Genomic DNA, 21211 nt, shown 5'->3' with positions numbered 1-21211 from the left:
AGCAGGTAGAAGGAACTAGCAGCCACAGTAAAATAATAATGATATGTAGAAGTATCATAGCAGGTACAAGGAACTAGCAGCCACAGTGAAATATTAATGATATGCTGAAGTATCATTGCTGGTACAAGGAACTAGCAACCACCGTGAAATATTAATGATATGTAGAAGCATCAAAATAGATCATAACCACAATATGTACTAGGCACAAACAATCAGACTAGAAAAGTATTGATATGCACAGTATAATTAAAGGTATAAAGCACCAGCATAGTGTTAACCATTCATGATATTTAACTGTCATCCATATGTAAAAAGCAGGGACATCAGGGTATTTAGCCAAAGAACAGCACATTTGCAATGTTTTAAAGATGAGTATTGTTAATTTTGTTTTTTATATATATTTTCAGGAGCAAAAACCACATTGAAATGGCCTTGGAAGAATCTTATGGAGCCTTGACTCAAGGCGTTGACACTTTGGACTTCACAGGAAGTTCCATTCCCTGTGAATTACTCCTGATCGGGGAGAAAGCCTTCCCTCTGATCGTGAGTGCCTCTGGCCAAGTTCTGATTGCAGCTTCTCATTATGGGAAGGGTAGGATCGTGGCCATCCCTCATGAGTCCTACCTCCAGAGCCAAAAGTTCTCAAAGCTCCTTCTCAATTCTATTCACTGGCTGAAACCCTCAGCAGATGCTCTGGTTGGAGTCCAGTCTAACTTTGACTCCCTGGTGAAGACCTTCTCTGATAATCGCATCAAGGTGAAGTCTACTAGTGAGTTTCTGGAATCCTTTGGTGTGTATTGCATGGACGCTTATAATGCCAATAAGAAGAAAGAGCTTATTGCATTTGTGAAGAAAGGAGGCGGTCTCCTCATCGCAGGTCAAGCTTATAACTGGGCCTCCAAAAACGGCACTGAAAAGGTCTGCTTTGAATTTCCTGGAAATGAAGTGATCAATGTGTCCGGCATCTATTTCACATCCAACCAAGTTAAGGCGGGAGTTATCTCAATCTCTAAAGAAATCCCAACTTGTCCAGTGCTTGTCGAGTGAGTAAAACAAGACCTTATACTTACAATGTGGAGATTAAGAATGTAATTAACTACTGAATCAATGATGTCATTTTTCTTTTCTATTTAATATGTAGAATCTGGTTTAGGTCAGGGTGCTGGTGAGAAGTTTTTCAACTGATTGTGGGGCTGTTTGAAGTACTTCCAAGGCCTGATGAAGAGAGCTGGGAGAGACACACACATCACCACTGGTGATGCAAAGACTCATCCTGTTTCTATACCATGCTCCTGCATCAGCACCATCAAAGCACTCTAGCTAGGCCTTGTTTCGACCATTCCATGCATCCATAGATGTACTTTAAATATGTACTGTCCCATGTCGGCACTATAAGAGGTTTCTTGAGCAGGCAGAAGGCCACACACTGTGTCAGGACTTATGACATGGGCCAGCTGCTTGCCTTCACTCTAATCCACCAGACACCTGGCAAGGTTTATATGTCATGGGGGCATTGCCTCCAGTAACAACATCTGAAGAGAGGAATGCAAAATTTACCAGGATTTTTGGGGACACAATATTCAGATTTTAAAGTGTATGTTAGAAACTCGGTCTCTAGTTGTCAGGAGTATGCACCCTATCCAAGTGGGGACCCCAATTCTATTCAGGGTAACTCACAACACAGCCCAAATTATTCACCGCTCACCATCGGGTAGCTTGGCACTGAGCAGTCAGGTTTAACTTAGAATGCTATGTGTAAAATATTTGTGCAATGACTCATAAAAGAACACAGCAACACACCATAAAAAGACTCCACACCGTGTTAGAAAAATAGACTCTGATTTTAAGTAAAGGGCAAAAGACCAAAGATGATATGAATCTTCTCAGTAGATGTAGAGATACGTAGCTGTAAAGAATCAAAGATTCAATAGAGCGCTTAGATGCAATTACAGGAGTCGGATAAGTAAATTTTACCCTTCCGCAATCCAACACTTTTCCCAGTGTTGCACTGACTGGAGTGGGAATAGTACATTTTACCCTTCCGTAATCCAACACTTTTCGTACTGTGGAACTGAATGGAGTGTGAATAATGCATTTTACCCCTCTTAATTCCAACACTTTCCCTATTGCTGCAGTGATTGGAGTGGGAATAGTAAATGTTACCCTTCCGCAATCCAACAGTTTCCCTAATTTTGCTCTGACTGGAGTGGGACTAGTAAATGTTACCCCCCGCAGTTCAACACTTTCTCTACTTTTGCTCTGACTGGAGTGGGAATAGTAAATGTTACTCCTCCGTAATCCAACAGTTTCCCTACTGTTGCACTGCCTGGTGTGTGAATAGGGAATTTTAAGCTCTCCGCAATACAACGCCTTTCCTACTGTTGCAGTGATTAGAGTGGGAATAGTACATTTAACCTCTCTGCAAGCCAACCGTTTTTCTACAATTGCCCTGACCGGAGTGGGATAGGGAATTTTACACCTTTGCAATTCAACACTTCATCACTTCACCTACTGTTGCAACCCAACACTTTTCTACTGCTGCAGTGATTGGAGTGGGAATAGTACATTTCACCTTTCTGCAATCCAACACTTTCCCTACTTTTGCACTTACTTGAGTGGGAATAGTAAATTTTACACCTCCACAATCCATAATTTTTATTGTTGTGTTAATTGTAGTGGGTATAGTAAATTGTAGTATTTTGGAATGATATATTTAATGTAATTTTTGTGTGATGTAAGAAATGTTGTTACTGTTGTAATGTGCTTGTTGGGTGTACTTATTGGGTCCTTTTCACAAAAGTAATCTGAGATAAAATCCTAACTTTACGACTTTCGGTATTCACAAAAGGCATTTAGGAGTAACAAAGTTACTACTTCTAAACTGAGAAAAATCCTAACTTTACGACTTTCGGTATTCAAAAAAGGCATTTAGGAGTAGTAAAGTTAGGATTCCTAACTTTATTGTGATTCCTTAATACAAATGTAGAAAACACCCACAAAATTGGAAACACTCATCACAAATCATTCCATTAGGTGAAGACATTAGAGACTTAATGGCCTCTGATACTGAATAAATATTGTATTTAATATAAAATGGCCTAGAAAGTGGCGACATGCATTGTGCAATGTAGGACATGCAAATATTACATGGTTAAAATCTTTATCATGCAACTGACATCATTTGCAAAATATCTCCTTCTTTAGCACTTTATCCTAAATACCAGTAATAACATGCAGCAGATATTCATTCTCATCAAAAGGATCAATCTTCCGGTCCCGTGAGAAAGATTCCAGATTAAATATGGCTAGGGTACATTCCCAAGATTGCTCTCCTGTACCAGCAGATTTTGCATATTTAATTAACACAGGGCAATAACTCTGTCCTGTTTTATTTTATAGGAGATATGTTTTATATGACGATTTGAAGAGATTTGAGCAAACCAGAGCCCCATTCAAGTTTAACCTGTAAGGTTTCTTTCGCCACCTCAAAGAGCTTAAAGAAGGCACTCTTTTCTTTCGAAAGCGCAGAAATTTCAAACTTAAGGGCTGCATGAAGTGTGACCGTTTCTCCAACCAAAAGTAGATCTCCAGATATCAAACAGCGTCCAGCACCAGAATAAAAGTTGGTGTTAATCCAAATTCCTGGCGAAAAAAAGGGGGGTCTGCTAGTGTATTCAAACCACAAATCTAGTAGAAAATCCGACATTCTATTGTCTCAAAGGAATGCCAAAAACCCATATTCAACACCTCAGAGGTGTAATTTAGGGCTCAAGGAATTGCCACCTTATAGACCGTCAAAACATGACTAGGAGTGGGGGAAATTGCAGAGTTTCACTCCACAGAATTCCACGGAGTTACATGAAAACTCTGTAAGAGAATGCGGAGTACCCAAGCGGGAAGAATCGTCTCGTCCCGCTGTTCACGCTGATTTTTAGCACCAGGAGCTTGTTCTACGCTGCAAAATCAGGGCAAACAGCACCACATGGTGTGCCAGAGGGAGCTGCTCCTGTCCTGCAGCTCGAATAGATTTTCTTCTTGAACTGCAGCTTTTCACCTCGAACGGTTGCGACCGCCCCCATTGGGAAAATCTCACTAGGTGCCATCCTAGGGACCAAAAATCACACTAGAGGATGCCAATTCTCACTCGCAATTGCCAACTTACCTTTGGTGATCCGCACCTGAGAAAAAAACTGTGCCATGCGCCAGTTGGTGAAGTTTTGCTGGAACTCTTCGGAGTGAGCAAAACTCTGCAAACTCCGTCAGCAGAGTGTATTTATCGTCCATCCCTAAATATGACCAAAATGAGAGCAGTGCGGACGGCGGCCTTCGGTTCCACAGCTGACTAGAGGCTAGGCTCTCCGGTTTGGCTCTCGGCGACCAGGAACATTGGGGCGCTACCTGGGAGTCCGCTGTCCCCTCCGTGCTAGATCTGATTCAAGCGGGTCCCGCTCTTCACCCTCCGGGGCCTGCGGTCGCGGGTCTGGTACCGTCTGCAACTGCAGACTGCACTTCGGGCCTCCTTCAGCCGTGCAACCGGTTACCGGCCCCGAACAAAACTTTCCTGGGAGTGTGAGTGTGGAGGGGGGCAGCTCCGATAGGGCAGGGGTGGCAGTAAGGAGCTTAACTGCCTGACAGACAGTGCAATTAAGAGATCCCAGCACACAGTGACTGGCTGGCACCGAGGCTATAGGTGCCACCCTCGGCTCCATTGCACACCTTAGCAAATTGGAGCCTTGATACCAATTTAAATCTGAATTAGAATTTGTGCTTCAACCTGAAGCCCAAACTTCTAACCAACCTCCTCTCCTCCTACACGTTAAAGGAGGAGGAGAGCCAGGAAAGCTCGCGTTGATTGTTTATATGGACTGACCGCACATCACTGTCACTATCACTTTTCACTGAGCAGAGAGGCCAAGGGGTGGAAGTAGCGGTGCACATCTTTTAAAGCATAAGACTAGGGAGACCGTACCTGCTGCAAGGGGCTTTGTTGGTGCCCCGTTCCTTGGCTGTTGTTGCTGCTGTTGCTGCCACTTGCTGCTCTGTCCCTCCATCGCAGCTGCCGCCATCTGTGGGATCCACACGCTGGTAGTCTCCCCTATCGCCGCAACTTCACCGCGGCCGCGAACAGGGGGAGACTACAGCTCCCAGACCTCCCTGCGGCTGCTGACGCGATTAACGCGCCCGGAGGCGCTGAAAAGGATGCGACTCCCTCGACGGAGCGGGAGACCTTACCTGCTGCACGGGGCTTTGTTGGTGCCCCGTTCCTTGGCTGTTGTTGCTGCCACTTGCTGCTCTGTCCCTCCATCGCAGCTGCCGCCATCTGTGGGATCCACACGCTGGTAGTCTCCCCTATCGCCGCAACTTCACCGCGGCCGCGAACAGGGGGAGACTACAGCTCCCAGACCTCCCTGCGGCTGCTGACGCGATTAACGCGCCCGGAGGTGCTGAAAAGGACACGACTTCCTCCGCGTCGCGGAACGCGCGTGGGCGCAGCCGGGCGAAGCCCGGGCAAAGGGCGGGCCCTCTGTGGCCCTCAGAGGCCAGAAGAGACTGGGCTGGGCCAGAGACGCTGCACCTACAGGACTGCTGGTATATATATAGAACATGTAGTGATATTTGGTTTACTATTTGTATGGTGCTCAGATTCTCTTATAGGTCTGAAGTGTTTTTAAACATATAACATCACCAGTTGATGGTATAATTATCATTCCAATTCAGTAAGCTTTGTTGCAGGCTGCTGTCTGTTGTCTGTTGTTAATATGTCCAAACTTAAGGCTCCTTCTGGGCCACGTACTTTGGATAACTATTTGGTTCAGAGGGTTAGCAAGATAAATTCTGAAAGACGACAGTCATTAGGGAAAACCATTTCTCCATTGCTGGGGACCCCTATTGGGGGTTCACCAGTTTCTACACCACGGGATGTGAATAGTCAATTTAATATTACTAATCTGGATGTTTTGGATGAGGGACTGCCCGATCTTGAACAAATCTCCTCCACTGTGGTGGATTTAGGCGATTGTCCTGATAAGGTATTACAACGTTCTCCTACTCCCGTAGCTCGGGCAATTAGAACATGTAGGAAAATCCCAAATAAGAAGGGGGGAACACGTTCGGTAAGAAAACGAGTAGCCTCACCCATAAAACAATTCGAAATAGACGAAATTGCAAAGTCCAATAAGGTTAGTTTAGATGATGATACAACAATTAACCTTGCGGATATTATTGAATCAAAGATCAGAGGCATTATAGACCCGCTGGTGTCAAAAATTGAGGAATTAACGATAGAAGTCGCAAGACTAGGCGGATTGCTTAATAAGGCCATGGAAGAACCAGGAGGGGTAATTACTGCCATAACTAACAACAAATGTAAATGTTATATACAGGGCGCACCTTCTATTAAGGCTATAGGCAGTAAAGAAAATGTTATTGCTAACCCCATAATACCTCATGTGCGAACTCATTCTGACAGTCAGGCTGTGTCTGTTATAGAAAATAACAATGGATGGGAAGAAATTAATAGAAGGCACGTTATTAATCTTCCACCTGAGTGTGCACCTTATGTGGTGGTATTATCAAATGTACCACCACTTGACAGTAGGGGCTATCAGGAAACACACGACTCTTTAAAAAATAAATGTTTATCCTGGCTGAATAGGCAATGCGGTTTCCCGTTGAATTTCTCTGATCAAGTTTTGACTACTAGGAGAGTTAAACGGATAGAGAGTTCTAAGAAAAGCTCAAAGGGGGACTGTGTAATTGTAAATTTCAAACATCCACAACATGTTGCCACGATCCTCCTAAGAGCCGCATCTCTCCCAACCTCCAATGACAATGTATGCGCCCGATTGCTAGGTTTCTTTTATAATCATCTTAATACCAATCCACGGGAGAGTAGTGGAATTATTACCCACCCGCCCACCTATAGACCTTATTCTGGCATTCCCACACAAAATAGATTCCATGCCCTTAGCTCCCTGGACTCTAATGATTGACGTATACAAGAGAGAGAGTTGTACCCAGCAAGGAAGGAGGGATCTGGCGGGGATGACTGTGTTGATGAAACACTGTTCACGGTCATAGCACCCACGCCTAATTTGACTGAGGTAGAGAATGATCAGGAGGGTTATGTGAATCCATGTAATTCGGGACAATCAACCGGGGAGGCCACTGTTGGTGAATATGTTTCTGGTTCTGCTACTAGGACTACTACCAGAATAGGCACTTGTTCCACATTGGTTTGCTGGAACGTGGCCGGTCTGAAATCTAAGGGCAGAGACACTGGTTGGGAAACTTTTATTAATAAGTATGACATCTTATGTTTCCAAGAAACCTGGCGCAGAAGTGATGTTGATTATGAGGGATTTGTGTCATATAATTTACCAGCACGAGGAGAGGGTCCGGGAAGAGCTAAGGGGGGTTTACTCACACTTGTATCGGTTCACCGTCAAATATTGGTGATAAAATATATACCGGTGGGTGATCTTGTCCAGATGCTCTGGATCCGTGAAGGCAAAGGCTGTAATATCCTTCTGATCAATTATTACAATAATATCTTTGATAGCACTAGGGGAAGAATAATAACAGATTTGGCCAATCCTATCGATACCCTGAGTTTGGATTCCAACGTTGTATTTGATATTATTTGGTGTGGGGACTTTAATACTTCATTGTGTGAATCACAACCTTTAAAGACCTGTGGGGTCACTAATAATGCCGGTTGGGAGGTTTCGCACTTTGGTCATGATACTTATTGGGAAATTTTGAATTCATTAATGGGGTACTATGACTTGGAAATATTGGATTGCTGTAGGGATGGAAATGGCTTGCCCATCCCCACATTCAAAAATTGGTGCTCTAAATCTGTGATTGACCATGTGCTAGTATCTTCTAGTATTGTCGACTGTTTTGCCCCACTGGAAATCGAAATATCGGATACAAGTGACCACAATTTTATTATTGTGGCCACAACTTTGTGGGAGGAGATTGTTGGAGAGGTGGGGACCACAGTCGACAATATAGAAGCTCACCGGGCTAATGGGTTAAGACTTAGGTGGGTAGGGGTGAAAGCATCTGAATTGACCTCATTCATAATAACGGGGAATTTAGCAGACATTGTTTTCATCTTAGAAAATAGATTAGACCATGAGCGGGTCTTATCTTGTTTTATAGGGATCAACACTGCCATTAATGCGAAGTTTACTGGCCGTAATAGGGGCTGTCCAAGTCCTGGACCTGTCTGGTTTGATCAAACCTGTTCTGCAGCTCTGACTAACCTTAAGCAGGCTTTAGTAAGGAAGCCTAGGGATAAAAATTTAGTCATAACTCTAAGGCTAGATTATAAAAACGCCATTAAATCTAGGAAGGGGGTTCTTCAACAGCAAGCTTGGGACACACTTAACCAAGCGCAGAAATTTCTAATTGTGCGTTATTCTGGGCAACAGTTAACTCTCCATTCCTCAAGGAGACAAATATACCTGAGTTAACAGCAAATGTCTCTTGTGAAGGGTGGATTGCCCATTTCTCAACTATCTTTGACTCGGGTAAAATTATTAATGCTGGCTCATCTAAGTGGCCTATTTTTCCACTTGATATCTCTGTGGAAGAAGTTGAAAGGGGGATCAGGGCGAGTAAGGGTGGAAAAGCCCAAGGCCCGGATGGGGTTCCGATTGATGTTTGTAAAGAAGCGCCTAAAGTCTGGGGTCCCCTGTTGACTGTTGTTTTCAATGCCGCGGTTTGTACCGAACCCCCTTCGACCTGGGGGGAGTCTATTATCGTTCCAATATATAAAAAAGGATCCAGGTCTGATGCAAAAAACTATCGCCCTGTATCCTTACTGGACTCCTCCGTAAAAGTTATGAGTAGGATTATCCTTATAAGATTGGAAGAATGGGCAGAACAGGATGGTATTTTGGCAGATAGCCAATATGGTTTTAGGAAAGGCAGGGGTACGCTCGATCAATGTGTCAATTTAGAACTATTGATCGGGAAGCATAGTGATGCAAAACCTGGCCTTATGTATTTGTGCTTCGCTGACTTAAGCAGCGCTTTCGACATGGTCGACCACTCAATTTTGTGGCCTACCTTGTTGAACTTGGGAGCGCCAGAGGGCATAATATTTTTTCTTGCCAGGATGTATGAGAGATTAAAAACATGCGTACGTTTTGGTAGGAAGGGTGAATGTACCCCGAACTTTAGCGTTAAACGTGGTATAAGGCAGGGTTGTGTTTTACCTCCTCTTTTATTTATTTTATTTATTAATGGAATTGATGCTATTTTAAAAGAAGTCAATGCAGATGCTCCTATGATTAATGGTGTATCAGTGCCGGTGTTTTTATACGCCGATGACGCTGTGTTATTGTCCAGAACTCCTGTAGGATTGCAACGATTGATGGACAGTTTTGCCTCCTTTATTGATAACAGGAAATTAGTTATCAATAAAGAAAAAACGTACACCATGATCTGTGGCCCCAAGAAACTAAAACAGGCAACGAAAGGGTTTTTTATCGACAATGCAAAAGTACAGCAAGTGGACAAATTCTGTTATTTAGGTATAACTTTTTCTAACGACAAGAAGTGGACTTATGAATTTAATAACATACGTAATAAAATGGCTAGAAATGCCCACGGAATTTTTAGATTCGCCGGGAAAATTGGGGACCGGAGGACCAGGGACATGAGAAAAATTTATCAGGCCAGATGTGTAACAATTGCATTGTACGGGGCAGGAATTTGGGGTTATTGCTGCGCCTATAATTTGCAGCTGGAAGAGAATTCCTTCCTTAAAAAACTTTTATGCCTACCCACATCGGCCTCTAATGCTCTGAGCCATCAGGAACTATCTGTGAATTACCTACTTGACCTTTTGTCCCTTAGGCCTTTGATGACCTGGCGGTCTATTTGGCTGAAGGAGGAGAAGTCTTTCACTAGATCTATTATCCAGGACTGTTTGCTATTAGATAAAGCTGTAGCAATACCCTGGATTAAATATATTATTGTGTGTTTCTCAGATATTTTTAACTTGAATATTGTAATTGATCCCAATGCTGTTTTACTGATCCCCAAAGTAGAGTTAAAAAGGGTTTATCTGGCCTTTGCGGAGAGAAAGAGGGCTGTTGCCGCCGGAACTCTGTCCACTGTTATGTTTTATAACAGATTTTATTTAAGGATGGATTCCCTGTCTACTTAACCTTGGTCACTAGACCAACGCACAAATTTGTGCTAACAAGACTTAGATTTGGAATAGTGCACCATTTGGTGGCCCATCCAATAATGAGGAAATACCCATCAGGACCTTGTAGATGCGACGGGATTTCCAAGCAAAGCACAATGCACTTTATGCTGTTCTGCAAACTGTACTCTAATTTCCGTATTGTCCTGCTTAAACCAATATTTGTTAAATATGGAACACGCACAGTTGAGCACGCAATGAAATTGATTTTCAATTTGCAATCTGCGGATGTATGTTTTTATACTGCAACTTTTTTAAACAAATGCATCAATTCCAGGAAAAATATGTGTTTTTAATTGTATAAATGTTATTATTTTAACTAGTATTAATCAATTTATAGTCATTTTAATGTATTATTATGTCTACTATAATTTGCCCGTATTTTCACACCATGATTGTGTATATGCTTTTATGGTCATTAATTAGCTTAATTGAATTGAATTGACCAAAATGATGTCTCCAATATGAAATATATAATCTAAGAGGGGCGCTTGCCTGAGAGTAAGCTCTGCTTGAACAAAGATCAGCACGATAGTCATCCTGTCCATCACTGGAGAATATTTAACCTAAATATGACTTTTTCTAATTTATCTATTCTCAGGTACCAGATTAACTTCCCCCTTGTTCCTGTACCTTTCTTATGGAAAGGCAACATTTTGCTTTCAGATATATTTATTTGCAAATAGTGGACTTCTGCAAACTTCATCAAGCTGGTAAGATGACATTTGTAGGCCAATGGGGGTTAGGTGCATTTAAGCCACGTCATCAGCATACAGCAAACAGCCAAGACATATTGCCAATTTTAACCAGATCCATCTGCAGCTGACCTAAAATGCCTGGCAATTCATATATTCATATATATAGAGGGAGATCAACAGGGAGCCAACAATATGCCCTGTTTCAGACCATTTTGAGTTGTAAATTTTCTTTAAAGACCATGAGTTCCTCCCATGAGAATCTGGCACCTTGCATCAGCATGAAGTTCAATGATGAGCCTGAAAAGATGCCGGCTAACATCCAGACCAAAAAGCTTTCTCCACAGAGCTCATGGATTTACTTTATAGAATGCAGAGGAGAATTTAATGAAGGCCGTTTACACTGGCATACGCAGAGGCAGAGGGTATTTCTCAATAATCACTGGAAGAACAGCAATATTATCGATAGTGCTATGGTTCCTCTTAAAACCAGCTTGATCGAGGGGAATAATATTCTTTTCTTGCACCCATGGGTGAAGATGGAAAAGTAAACTCCTAACAAAGAGTTTGCCTGTTGAATCCAATAATTCAATCTGTTTGAAACTAGAGACGATTTGGGTCACTTTTTATAAAGCTGAATTATGATGCTGCCCCTCCAGGAGGTACGGATTAGGCCCATTGGATGACAATATCCAAAAAGTGGGATAAGAAATAATCCCCACGCTACAGCCTATTTTTTAATAACCGCACTGTGTATCTCATTAGGCCCGACTGCTCCAGAAGGTGTGGCATTTTTTATAATACTGACAATCTCTGCTTGCGAAGGAGTATCATACCCTTCAAAACAGGGTCAATGTTCCCAGAACTGCTAGAGTACAAGTTAGAAATATATCCCACCCAAAGATTTCCAGGGATGGGAATAGCGTGTGATACTACCCTAGAGTCCCAATACTCTGCCACCTAACGCCAATACTTCCTTGAGTCACCAGAATACGTGGCCTCCCTTAAGTTAATCTACTTGGCATCATATTGCATCGTACTTATCAGGAAATATATTTATTATTTATTTATGACATTTTTAAGGCGCATCAGCTAACCAAAAAGGGTTTCCCGGCACCTGGACAATACTGGAAGAAAAAGGGAAAACAGAAAGAGTTATTGATTCTGAGAAAATTATTGGTTAAATAACCAGGTTTTTAGTAAGCGACAAAACTGGGTATAAAAGGTTTCCTTGCGTATAGCAAGAGGAATGGAGTTCCAAAGAGTGGGGCCTAGAACCGAAAAAGATCTACCACCCATTCTGGCAAGTTTAAACCTTGGAACTAAAAAATGTTCAAGTGAAGCAGAGCGGAGATGACGGGTAGGAACATAGGGGCAGATGAGGGTGTGCAAATAATCAGGTGCTAAACCCCATTTGATTTTAAACATGTAACTCAGTGCTTTATATTCGATCCGCTTTTCAATTCTGAGCCAATGTAGATCTCGGAGATGTCCACAGATAGGAGAATATCTGGGAACCCTACAGAGGAGTCTTGCAGTGGAATTTTGTACAAGTTGCAATCTGTGGGACACAGCCTTGTTTGCACCCAGAAAAAGAACATTACCGTAGTCCAGCCGTGATGTAATAAGGGCATGGACTACGGTTTTCTGGGTGGCATTGGGCAGCATCCAAAGGATTTTGCACAACCATTTTAAAATGGTAAAGCAAGTAGCAGCAGCTTAACTGCTTGATGGTGCATCGACAAAGAGTCGTCAATATAAAAACCCAGATTGCGGACATGATCAACTGGCCGCGAAAGAGCAACCATCTCGTTAGGCCAATGAGAGGTGCCCCAGAGGTCTTTATTTTTACCTAGTATAAGGACCTCGGTTTTATTGGCGTTGAGTTTCAAATAATTTTGGCTCATCCAAATTGCGATTTGTCGTAGGCCCAACTGGAGGCCAGAGGAAGAGCATGGGTCAGAGTTGGAAAATGAGATGATTTGAGAATCATCAGTGTATGTAAAGAGGGTCAGCCCAACGTTGTCAGCAATGTCTGCTAGCGGCCTGACATAAAGATTGAAAAGCAAAGGACTCAAAATGGAGCGCTGAGGAACTCCATAAGGCGATGAAAAAACATTTGAACTATCAGAAGCAGAGAAGACCTGAAAGGTGCGATCAGCTAAAAAAGAGACCAACCAATCCAGGGCTGAGCCGCAGATGCCAAAAGATCTCAATGTATTTATTAGTATAGGGTGGGAGATAGTGTCAAACGCGGCACTCAGATCCAGTAATATGAGCGCGACTGTATCTCCTGCATCCAGGTGAATTCGTAATCTTTCCGTGACCCCTAACAGAGTGGTCTCGGTCGAGAAACCTGCTCTAAAACCGATTGTGAAGAATTAAGTATTTTGTTTGTTTCAACAAACTTGGACAGGTATAAATGAATATGTCTTTCCAAAATCATAGAAAAAATAGGCAGAAGGGAAATAGGTCAAAAGTTGGCAAGAACTTTAGGGTCCGCAGTAGGCTTCTTCAGCAACGGAACAACCATTGCATGCTTCCAGGCAGACGGAACTTTGGAATCTTGCAGTGAAATATTAAGGGCTTTCAAGATAACCTGCAGATGAGGGGGATCAAGTTGTTTTATAATGGAAATGGGTAGGCGATCGTATGGAGAGCCAGATTTTATTGTATCAAGAATAGGTTCTTATATTGTCATATATTCTTTCCCAAATTAACATCTTCAATTTCGGTTTCCAATTTTTTGAGTGTCTACGGCCTACAACCTTAGAACCTAAATTACAAAAAGTACCCATATGGGTTTGAAAGAAAGATATAGGGTGGCCACAGAAAGGTTCATTGGATCTAACACATACACTTGAATATTAGAGCCTAAGGACTCAATATTCTTGGCTGTCCAAAAGGTATGCCTATTTGACCTATTCAAGCCAACCTCACCATTTGAAAGGTTTCCTGGTGTTAATTGCTGAAAGTTAAAAACAGCTGTCATACCCACTGTGCTACACCGTGACATCGGGCACAGACTCTTTGTGGAATACGGGGAACCAGCGTCTCCCAATCTGAACCACCTGGGATTCAGGTGAGTGGCTTATAACAATTTTATCTTGAGAATCCCAGGTAAGCGAGGTTGAGCCAAAGAGAGTACTTCTGAACAAGTGGTGTCTTCTATATGTTCGCTGTTCGAAAACAAGATCCAAAGTGTAAGAAGTTTGAAACGGCCACTTCGTTGACACACAGATTATTGCTTAATTTTTCAGTATTTATTTGAAAGCACGACAAAAGAATGAATCCACTTCAGTAAAGCACAGCCAACAGGTGTTTAGTCCCATATGGCCCGTAAACCAGGGCTTTCTCAAGGCTGATAAGATTAACAGACATCATAACATAGACAAATTGCTAATTATTTAAATTAAAGAGAAAGAAAAAGAAGATAAAAATTGACAAAAATGCAATACTGGACAAGAAAGGAAGATCTTCACATTGGACAATGGATGGCCGCAAACTGTTTTAAACTCAACTCCAAAAAAACTGAGGTCCTGCTCTTCGGTGGTAACAGTTCCTACTGGTCTCCCGCATTCTGGCCACCTGATCTAGGTTCACTTCCTATTCCAACAAACAAAGAAATAGTTTTGACTCCAAGCTTACATTTAAAGGCCATGTGAACAATGTCACCTCTGCATCCTTCTACACATAAAAGCGTATTAGAAAATCTTTCCGTTTATACCCTTTAATCTTCGTAAAGTTGTCATCTCAGCTCTGGTCCTGTCCAGAGCTGATTACTGTAATGGTCTTTTCATCAATCTGAGGACAAAATGAGTAACAAAAATTCAGATTGTGCAAAATGCTGCAGCTCGTATTTTGCTGGATATTCCCAAGCACAAATCTGCTGCTGCTAGAATTAGACAACCACACTGGCTCCCAGAAAAAATGGATTGAGTTTAAAGCTCTTTTTATTGCGTTCAAAGCGGTACACAGTTCAGGACCCACTTTTTTCAAACAGAATTTCCAATGATACGTTCCCACCCGGTTGCTTCGGTCTTCGCATGCCCATAACTTGTTTACTCCCAGGTTCAAGAAAAACATGTGGGTTAGCAGAAGCTTCTTGGCTGGTACCACCAGACTTTGGAACTCTCTTCCCTTAGATTTAAAAAGGGAAACCCAACTGTTGGCCTTCAGAAAAGCCCTAAAAACCTGGCTGTTTAATCTTTGATCCCTCAAGCCAGGGCTCACAGCTTAGTTGCTCCGCGAGCTAGCTCCTAGACACCCTCAGGTATTTGTTCGCACTCTATAAATACTTTCTTTCATTTTTTCATTTCATCAAGATAAACCAGTTCCCAAAAAGTGATGACAAATATGTGACATCGCAAAAAATTGTTTTGTGACATTGCAAAAAATCTTTTTGTAACGACCCACAGGGTCTAACGGTATAATGTATCATGAGCAACAACTAGACCATCGAAGCAGTCAGCAGGTAAAAATCCAGTATTTGTAAAGTGCAAACTACTCACTCTAACGGGTCTCAAGGCGCTGGGGGCCATCGAGGAAATTAACAGGCACATGCATTAAGCTAGGATTTTGCGAGTCCTTATTTGCGAATATTAAGGATTCGCAATTAAGGACTCGCAAAATCCTATGCATGTAGGAATCGCTATGATAATAGTGATTCCTACACATTCCTTATTTGGGACTCACAAACAGCGAGTTGCAAATAAGGTATAGCTTCCCATTCATTCCTACGGGCCTACAGGCCCATAGCAATGAATGGGAAATTGCAAGCGCAATTTGCAAGTACCAATTGGTACTCGCAAATTGCTCATGCAATTTCAAGGGTGCAAGGGTGTCAAAAGGACACCCTGTTGCACCACTGAAATTAATCTATGCACAAATGTTGCGCTCACACATGTCGCAAGGACATGTGTGTGTGTGTAACCTACATCTTTGAAAAATGCACTTTTGAGCATTTTTCAAAGTTTTTGAAAATTACCATGATGTTCAACTTCATGGTAATTTGCGCCCCTAGTAGCGAAATCGCTACTTCAAAGTGGTTCTTGCATTGCATTAAAGAATCGCAAAATGCAATTCCTTAAATGCAATCGCAATTTGAGAACTCATAATTAATTGCGAATTCTCAAATTCCGAGGGCCTTGGCTCTTGATGCATCGCAAAAGCTAATTCTGCGATCGCAAACGGCCGATTTTTGCGAATCGCACCGTTTGCGATCGAAAAAAGCTTTGATGCATGTGCCAGTAAGTGAGCTATTGCCCAGAGCCATATGGTGCTGAGCTGACCTGCTGCCGGAGCTGGGTATCAAACCGTGAGCCCTGTGCTCCGAAGTCAGCTGCCCTGGCCGCTGCACCACACCTCTCCACGAGGTCGTGTCCAGAAAAGATAAAGAGAACATCAAAGAAAAAGAGTGAGAAAAAGGAGAAAAAGGAAAGAGCAGAAAATAAGAGAAACAAAAAAGAGGAAAGAACCAACAAGCATACAAGGTGAATTATCAGAGACCCGAAGGAACACAGGCGTAGTAAGATACCTCATAGAGGAGAATAGGAGATTAACCCCTTCGGTGCGATGGACGCACGGGAGCCGTCCCACGCATGAGTGGTCCTGTGCATCGGACGGCTCCCGCGCGTCTGACGCCATGACGCAGGGAATCCCTCTGGTGCGGACACCAGAGGGATTCCCTTTACCCCCAAGAGCCTCGGGAGCTGGGAAAGAGCTTCCCCAGCTCCCGAGGCCCCCTCTGGTTTCCCTGAAATGACGATCAGCGCGCACACCACATTTTCACAGTGAAAACGGACCCTTTTTTGGCAAAGTGCCGAGCTGTAGAATTTGAACCCTAGCTCTGCCGGCACCTAGGGAAACCTAGCAAACCAATACATTTTTGAAAACTAGCCAACCCAGGGGAATCCCGGATGGGGTGACCTGACTACTCTCACCAGGTTCTGTTACCCCGAATGCCAAAACTGTGTACAATTTTTTGGTTTTCTGACAAAAGTCTGCTTGTCCCTGAAAGCTGGGAAGATGGTGATTTCAGAACCACAACTCCTTTTTTGATACCATTTGCGGGGAAAAAACAGACGCTTTAATAATCTGGAACAAAATTATACGTCATTGAGATTTATCAAACAATGAAATTGGAATCAATGACATTTTCAACAACATCCACATTGGGCACTGTCGTGTCTTGGACGCAAATGAGGACAGACACGACGGATATTTATTCAGAGCTTTATTCTTTACGTCTTGACGGTTCCCGGTCCCTACTCTAACTAACTCTTCCCTTGATCACTCCTCCTCTTTCCCTCACCTCAGGACTCCGCCCACCCAACTGCTAGACTGCTCATAACATTACAGGCACAAGACCAAGTAGTAGGTATTCCAGCATCGGTATGAAAAAAGCTAAAGATAACAGTGACCTTCCATAGGAGGGGGTATTTAGTGGAATATTGCACCATCTTAATGAGGTTGAATTGCACCACTTAGGCTGTCAATTATCCGTTTGTCTAAGCAGCCTGTTTAATAGTAAATAACCCTGAGAGCTACATGCCTAGGAGACCACTGATATCCTTTGACCAATAAGATCATATGACATCCCTTTTGTACCTTAGCAATACCTGCCCTTCCGCTACAGCAAAGTTTCAATATCAATGAACACCAGGGCCATTTTTTTACTTTTTCTCCTCAGGTGTCAGTATTGTAGACATCATAGACCGTATTTCTTTCTCAAACATTGTAATCTGTCTGAACTCCCCTCATGTTAGTACCTCGACTTACCAATGTTCTACTGTATCTCTTTGCCCCATATTCTGCGCACCCAACTGCACCATGGGGGTAAAACGTTCTTGATTTTGGAAACTAACGCCTAATCATCTAAGTAGCGGGAACCCTAACCCTCTTTCCTCTTGCATCAGGACTAGCTTAGCTACATGAACGTAGACTAGTCTATATCAGCCCTAGCCTTCCAGGCATTTCGTACCACACTTCTGCCACACCCTTGTCTCTTCCAAGCAGGTTGTTATACATCCAGAATATCGCGACCGAACCATAACCTGATGGCTGCAACACCCCATTCTGTACCACATATCATAAGTAGTTTCTTCCCACGAGTAATGGTGTTTCATCCCAGAAAAAACAGACACACGTCTGGCTAATAGGGACCCCTTTAGAAATGACAATTCCCTGTGTTAGATGAACAAGAACTGCTGAGACGCTCTAGCAGGCTGAGACATAAGTCTTGTCTCGTGTCACCAACAGTGATGGCAGGTCGTTTTCAAATAGATACTACATCCACTAAGTAGATGCCCTTCCGAGTAGTTTCAATCGTCCACAAAGTGCACAGCGACTCATTCCAAGATGGCTACCCCACTCTAGATGAAAGAGCACCCACGAGGCCCGGAAGTGCTCACCCGGACACTGGGCAGGCACTTCCGAGGTCAGCACGGTTAAACTTCTCTGAGGCTACTGAGACACAGGGTTCGCTAGGTGCATGGTTCTATTGGCTTCTATGAGTCTAATTTATGAACTCGCCCCCACAGGGATTCCTAACTGGTTTAATACGAGACTACCTCACCCATATATTCCTCCTCTAATACACATGATTATGAACGCATGTTATACCTTCCTTTGATCACAGTTTCTTTCTACAAAATATTTTCTTCATCCTTAAAGGGTCTCCTTCTACCCACAACTGGACAAGACTCACGATTTAAAATTAGAACAGGTCATTCATGGGTATCCATTGTGTTGGACTTGGCCCTTTTTCCCTGAATTTTTTCACCTGACCTAGGGCTACTTAAGTGAGGGCCAGTGGGGTGAAGCAGAGCTGGAGAATCCATGAAGGAGTTTTAGGCAGTAGGGCCTAGCCAGGGACTTATGCCTCTGAGAGTGACAGGGCTTAGGTGCTGCCTCTTAAGTGAGTGAGGGATCCTGTGAAACCCACTGATCTTGCCCAGCAGTAGGAGGACCCAGTGAACCTCTGCCCAGCCTGACTAGGAAGGACCTAGTCGCCAACTCTTCCCCTACCCCCCAAGGAACCGAACCCCAAGGGCGCCAGTATCATCTGCGCCGCAAAGACCGAATACTGAAACTGCAAAAGCGGAATCCTGAATCTTCATGCCAAAGCTGAATATTGCAACTTCATGAAACAACTGATTGCCTGACTGCTGGGGATCGACCAGGTACTGGCGCTGTGTTTCCTGCGCTGCCAGACCTGGCCGGGGACCCCCTGCACGGATCTGCCGTCGAGCGCGGAGCTGGCCGAGCTCCCGCTTAATTTGTGACCCCCCCCTGGTGCGAGGACCCGCAACGCGATCACCGCCGTGGCCCGTAGGCCTCAGGGACGTGTCAGTGCCAAGTTGGGGCCTGCGGAGAAGCCCGGGGCCCCGCCGCTGCCGTCGCAGCGTGAGGAGGAGGAGCGAGTGTCCGTGAGTGTCCCGCGCCGTTGCGCGCATCTGACGAAGGGCCCGGAGCCGAGCCGAGCGATGAGACAAAGGTAATCCCCGGGGGCTGGGAGGTAGCGCGGCCGTGTGGCGGCCTGAGACTCGCCCCCCCTGCTCCCCGGGAGTCGTGGGAAGGCCCGGTGCGCCCCCTACTGAGTGGGAGCGACACCGCATGCAGAGACTGTGACTTTCCCCCTCCGTGGGATTACCCTCTCCTGGGGTCGGCCATTCGCAGGACTCACCAGAGCTCAATGCGTTCTACGTCTAAGTAGCGCTGATCATTCATTTGTATTCACCAGTGCTCCATGCATTCCATGTTGAAGTAGCGCTGATCATTCAATTGTAGTCACCAGAGCTCAATGCGTTCTACGTCTAAGTAGCGCTGCTCATTCAATTGTATTTACCAGTGCTCAATGCGTTCCATGTTGAAGTAGAGCTGATCATTCAATTGTATTCACCAGTGCTCAATGCGTTCTATGTTGAAGTAGCGCTGATCATTCATTTGTATTCACCAGTGCTCAATGTGTTCTATGTGGGAGTAGCGCAGATCATTCAATTGTATTCACCAGTGCTCAATGCGTTCTACGTCTGAGTAGCGCTGATCATTCATTTGTATTTACCAGTGCTCAATGCGTTCTATGTTGCAGTAGCGCTGATCCGTCATTTGTATGCAGCCGTACTCAATGCGTTCTATGTCTAAGGAGCGCTGACCCCACATGTTGTATTCACAAGTGCTCAGTGTGTGCTAAGTCCAAATAGCGTGTAACCTCAGTTTGTGGTCTCAAGCGCTCCATTCTCCAGTTGAGGTCCCAAGTGCAAGGCGCTCCGTGTATGAGCAGCGCCTCATCTCTAAAGGGGGTCCAGCAGTGCAGTACGCTCTGTGTACCAATAACGCTTTATCTTCAGGGTAGGCTTGGAAGTGCTCATGGGGTTAGACAGGCGGGTAACGCGTTCTCCGTACGATCTGCCTAGGAGTGCCTAGTCCTTAAGGTAAACGATCAGCGCTTCAACCTCAAGTTATGCTCAGGGGTGCCTAAGGTTCCAGGTATACAAGAAGAGCCGTATTGCCACGCTATGCTCATGTGCCTTTGTTTCTTCGTAGACACCAGTAGCGCCACGTGTGCAGGCCCCGGCCCGCAGCATTAGGGAAGTTCATACTGCAGGGATTGCTGAGGTAACCGTAATGAGATGTTGTAATGCAAATGTTAATGTGTACAAGTTAAGATACATTGCCCTACAAGAATACCGTGTGTGCTGCTTGGATTAGATAAATCTAATTAATTTGCATTCACTTTACTGTGTGGCGTCCCTTATTGTGTGCGTTTACTGCTTCAGAGGATGTGTGTGTTGTATGGTCGCTTAACACATAGGCCTTTGGGTGCCCAGCCGCTCGTGTCACGTTACCCCCTTAGGGCCTGGAGACCCCAGGTCTTACATTGTTGGCGAGTGGTGGTATTAGGACCTGTGACCATACAGCACCCTTCCGTGAAGCGGAGGGCGCCACAATTAAACGCCTATTGTGTTGAAGCTCTGCAACTGTTTAATACTGCGCTGATTGCATTCCACTGTCCAGACTGAGGGTGTAGAAAGCCTGGTTAGCTTGAAACTGTCATGATGGAGTTCCGGTTAGCTGACCTCGAGGGGTACACTGTAAGGCAACTGAGGGAATTCGGGCAGGGGATGGGGGTGTCTGGGGTGCGGAAGGCCAAAGGACCGGAACTCCGTACCGCCATAAGGGCATGGGTAGAGGCCCACCCAGAAGGGAGAGAGGATGAGGGACAGGAGGCGCCAGATGCACCTCAGAAGGAGAGCGCCCAAGAAGTACTAGACATCCTCAATGTGGA

General features: G+C 44.2%; 1 protein-coding gene across 1 annotated transcript in view; it reads left to right on the top strand.

Moving 5' to 3' along the window:
* Nucleotides 1-426: 426 nt before the first annotated feature.
* The window catches only part of LOC146808489 (TRPM8 channel-associated factor homolog), a 153195-nt gene continuing 132410 nt past the window's right edge, over nucleotides 427-21211 (top strand). The window contains exon 1 of the mRNA XM_085623579.1: nucleotides 427-1043. Coding sequence (XP_085479705.1) covers nucleotides 427-1043 — 617 coding nt within the window. The remainder of the gene's footprint in view (nucleotides 1044-21211) is intronic.

Source organism: Triturus cristatus, chromosome 8, assembly GCF_964204655.1.
Source record: "Triturus cristatus chromosome 8, aTriCri1.1, whole genome shotgun sequence".
In the NCBI taxonomy this organism is placed as follows: Eukaryota; Metazoa; Chordata; class Amphibia; order Caudata; family Salamandridae; genus Triturus; species Triturus cristatus.
The sequence above is the reverse complement of the archived record's forward strand: the minus strand, read 5'-3'. Positions and strand labels throughout refer to the sequence as shown.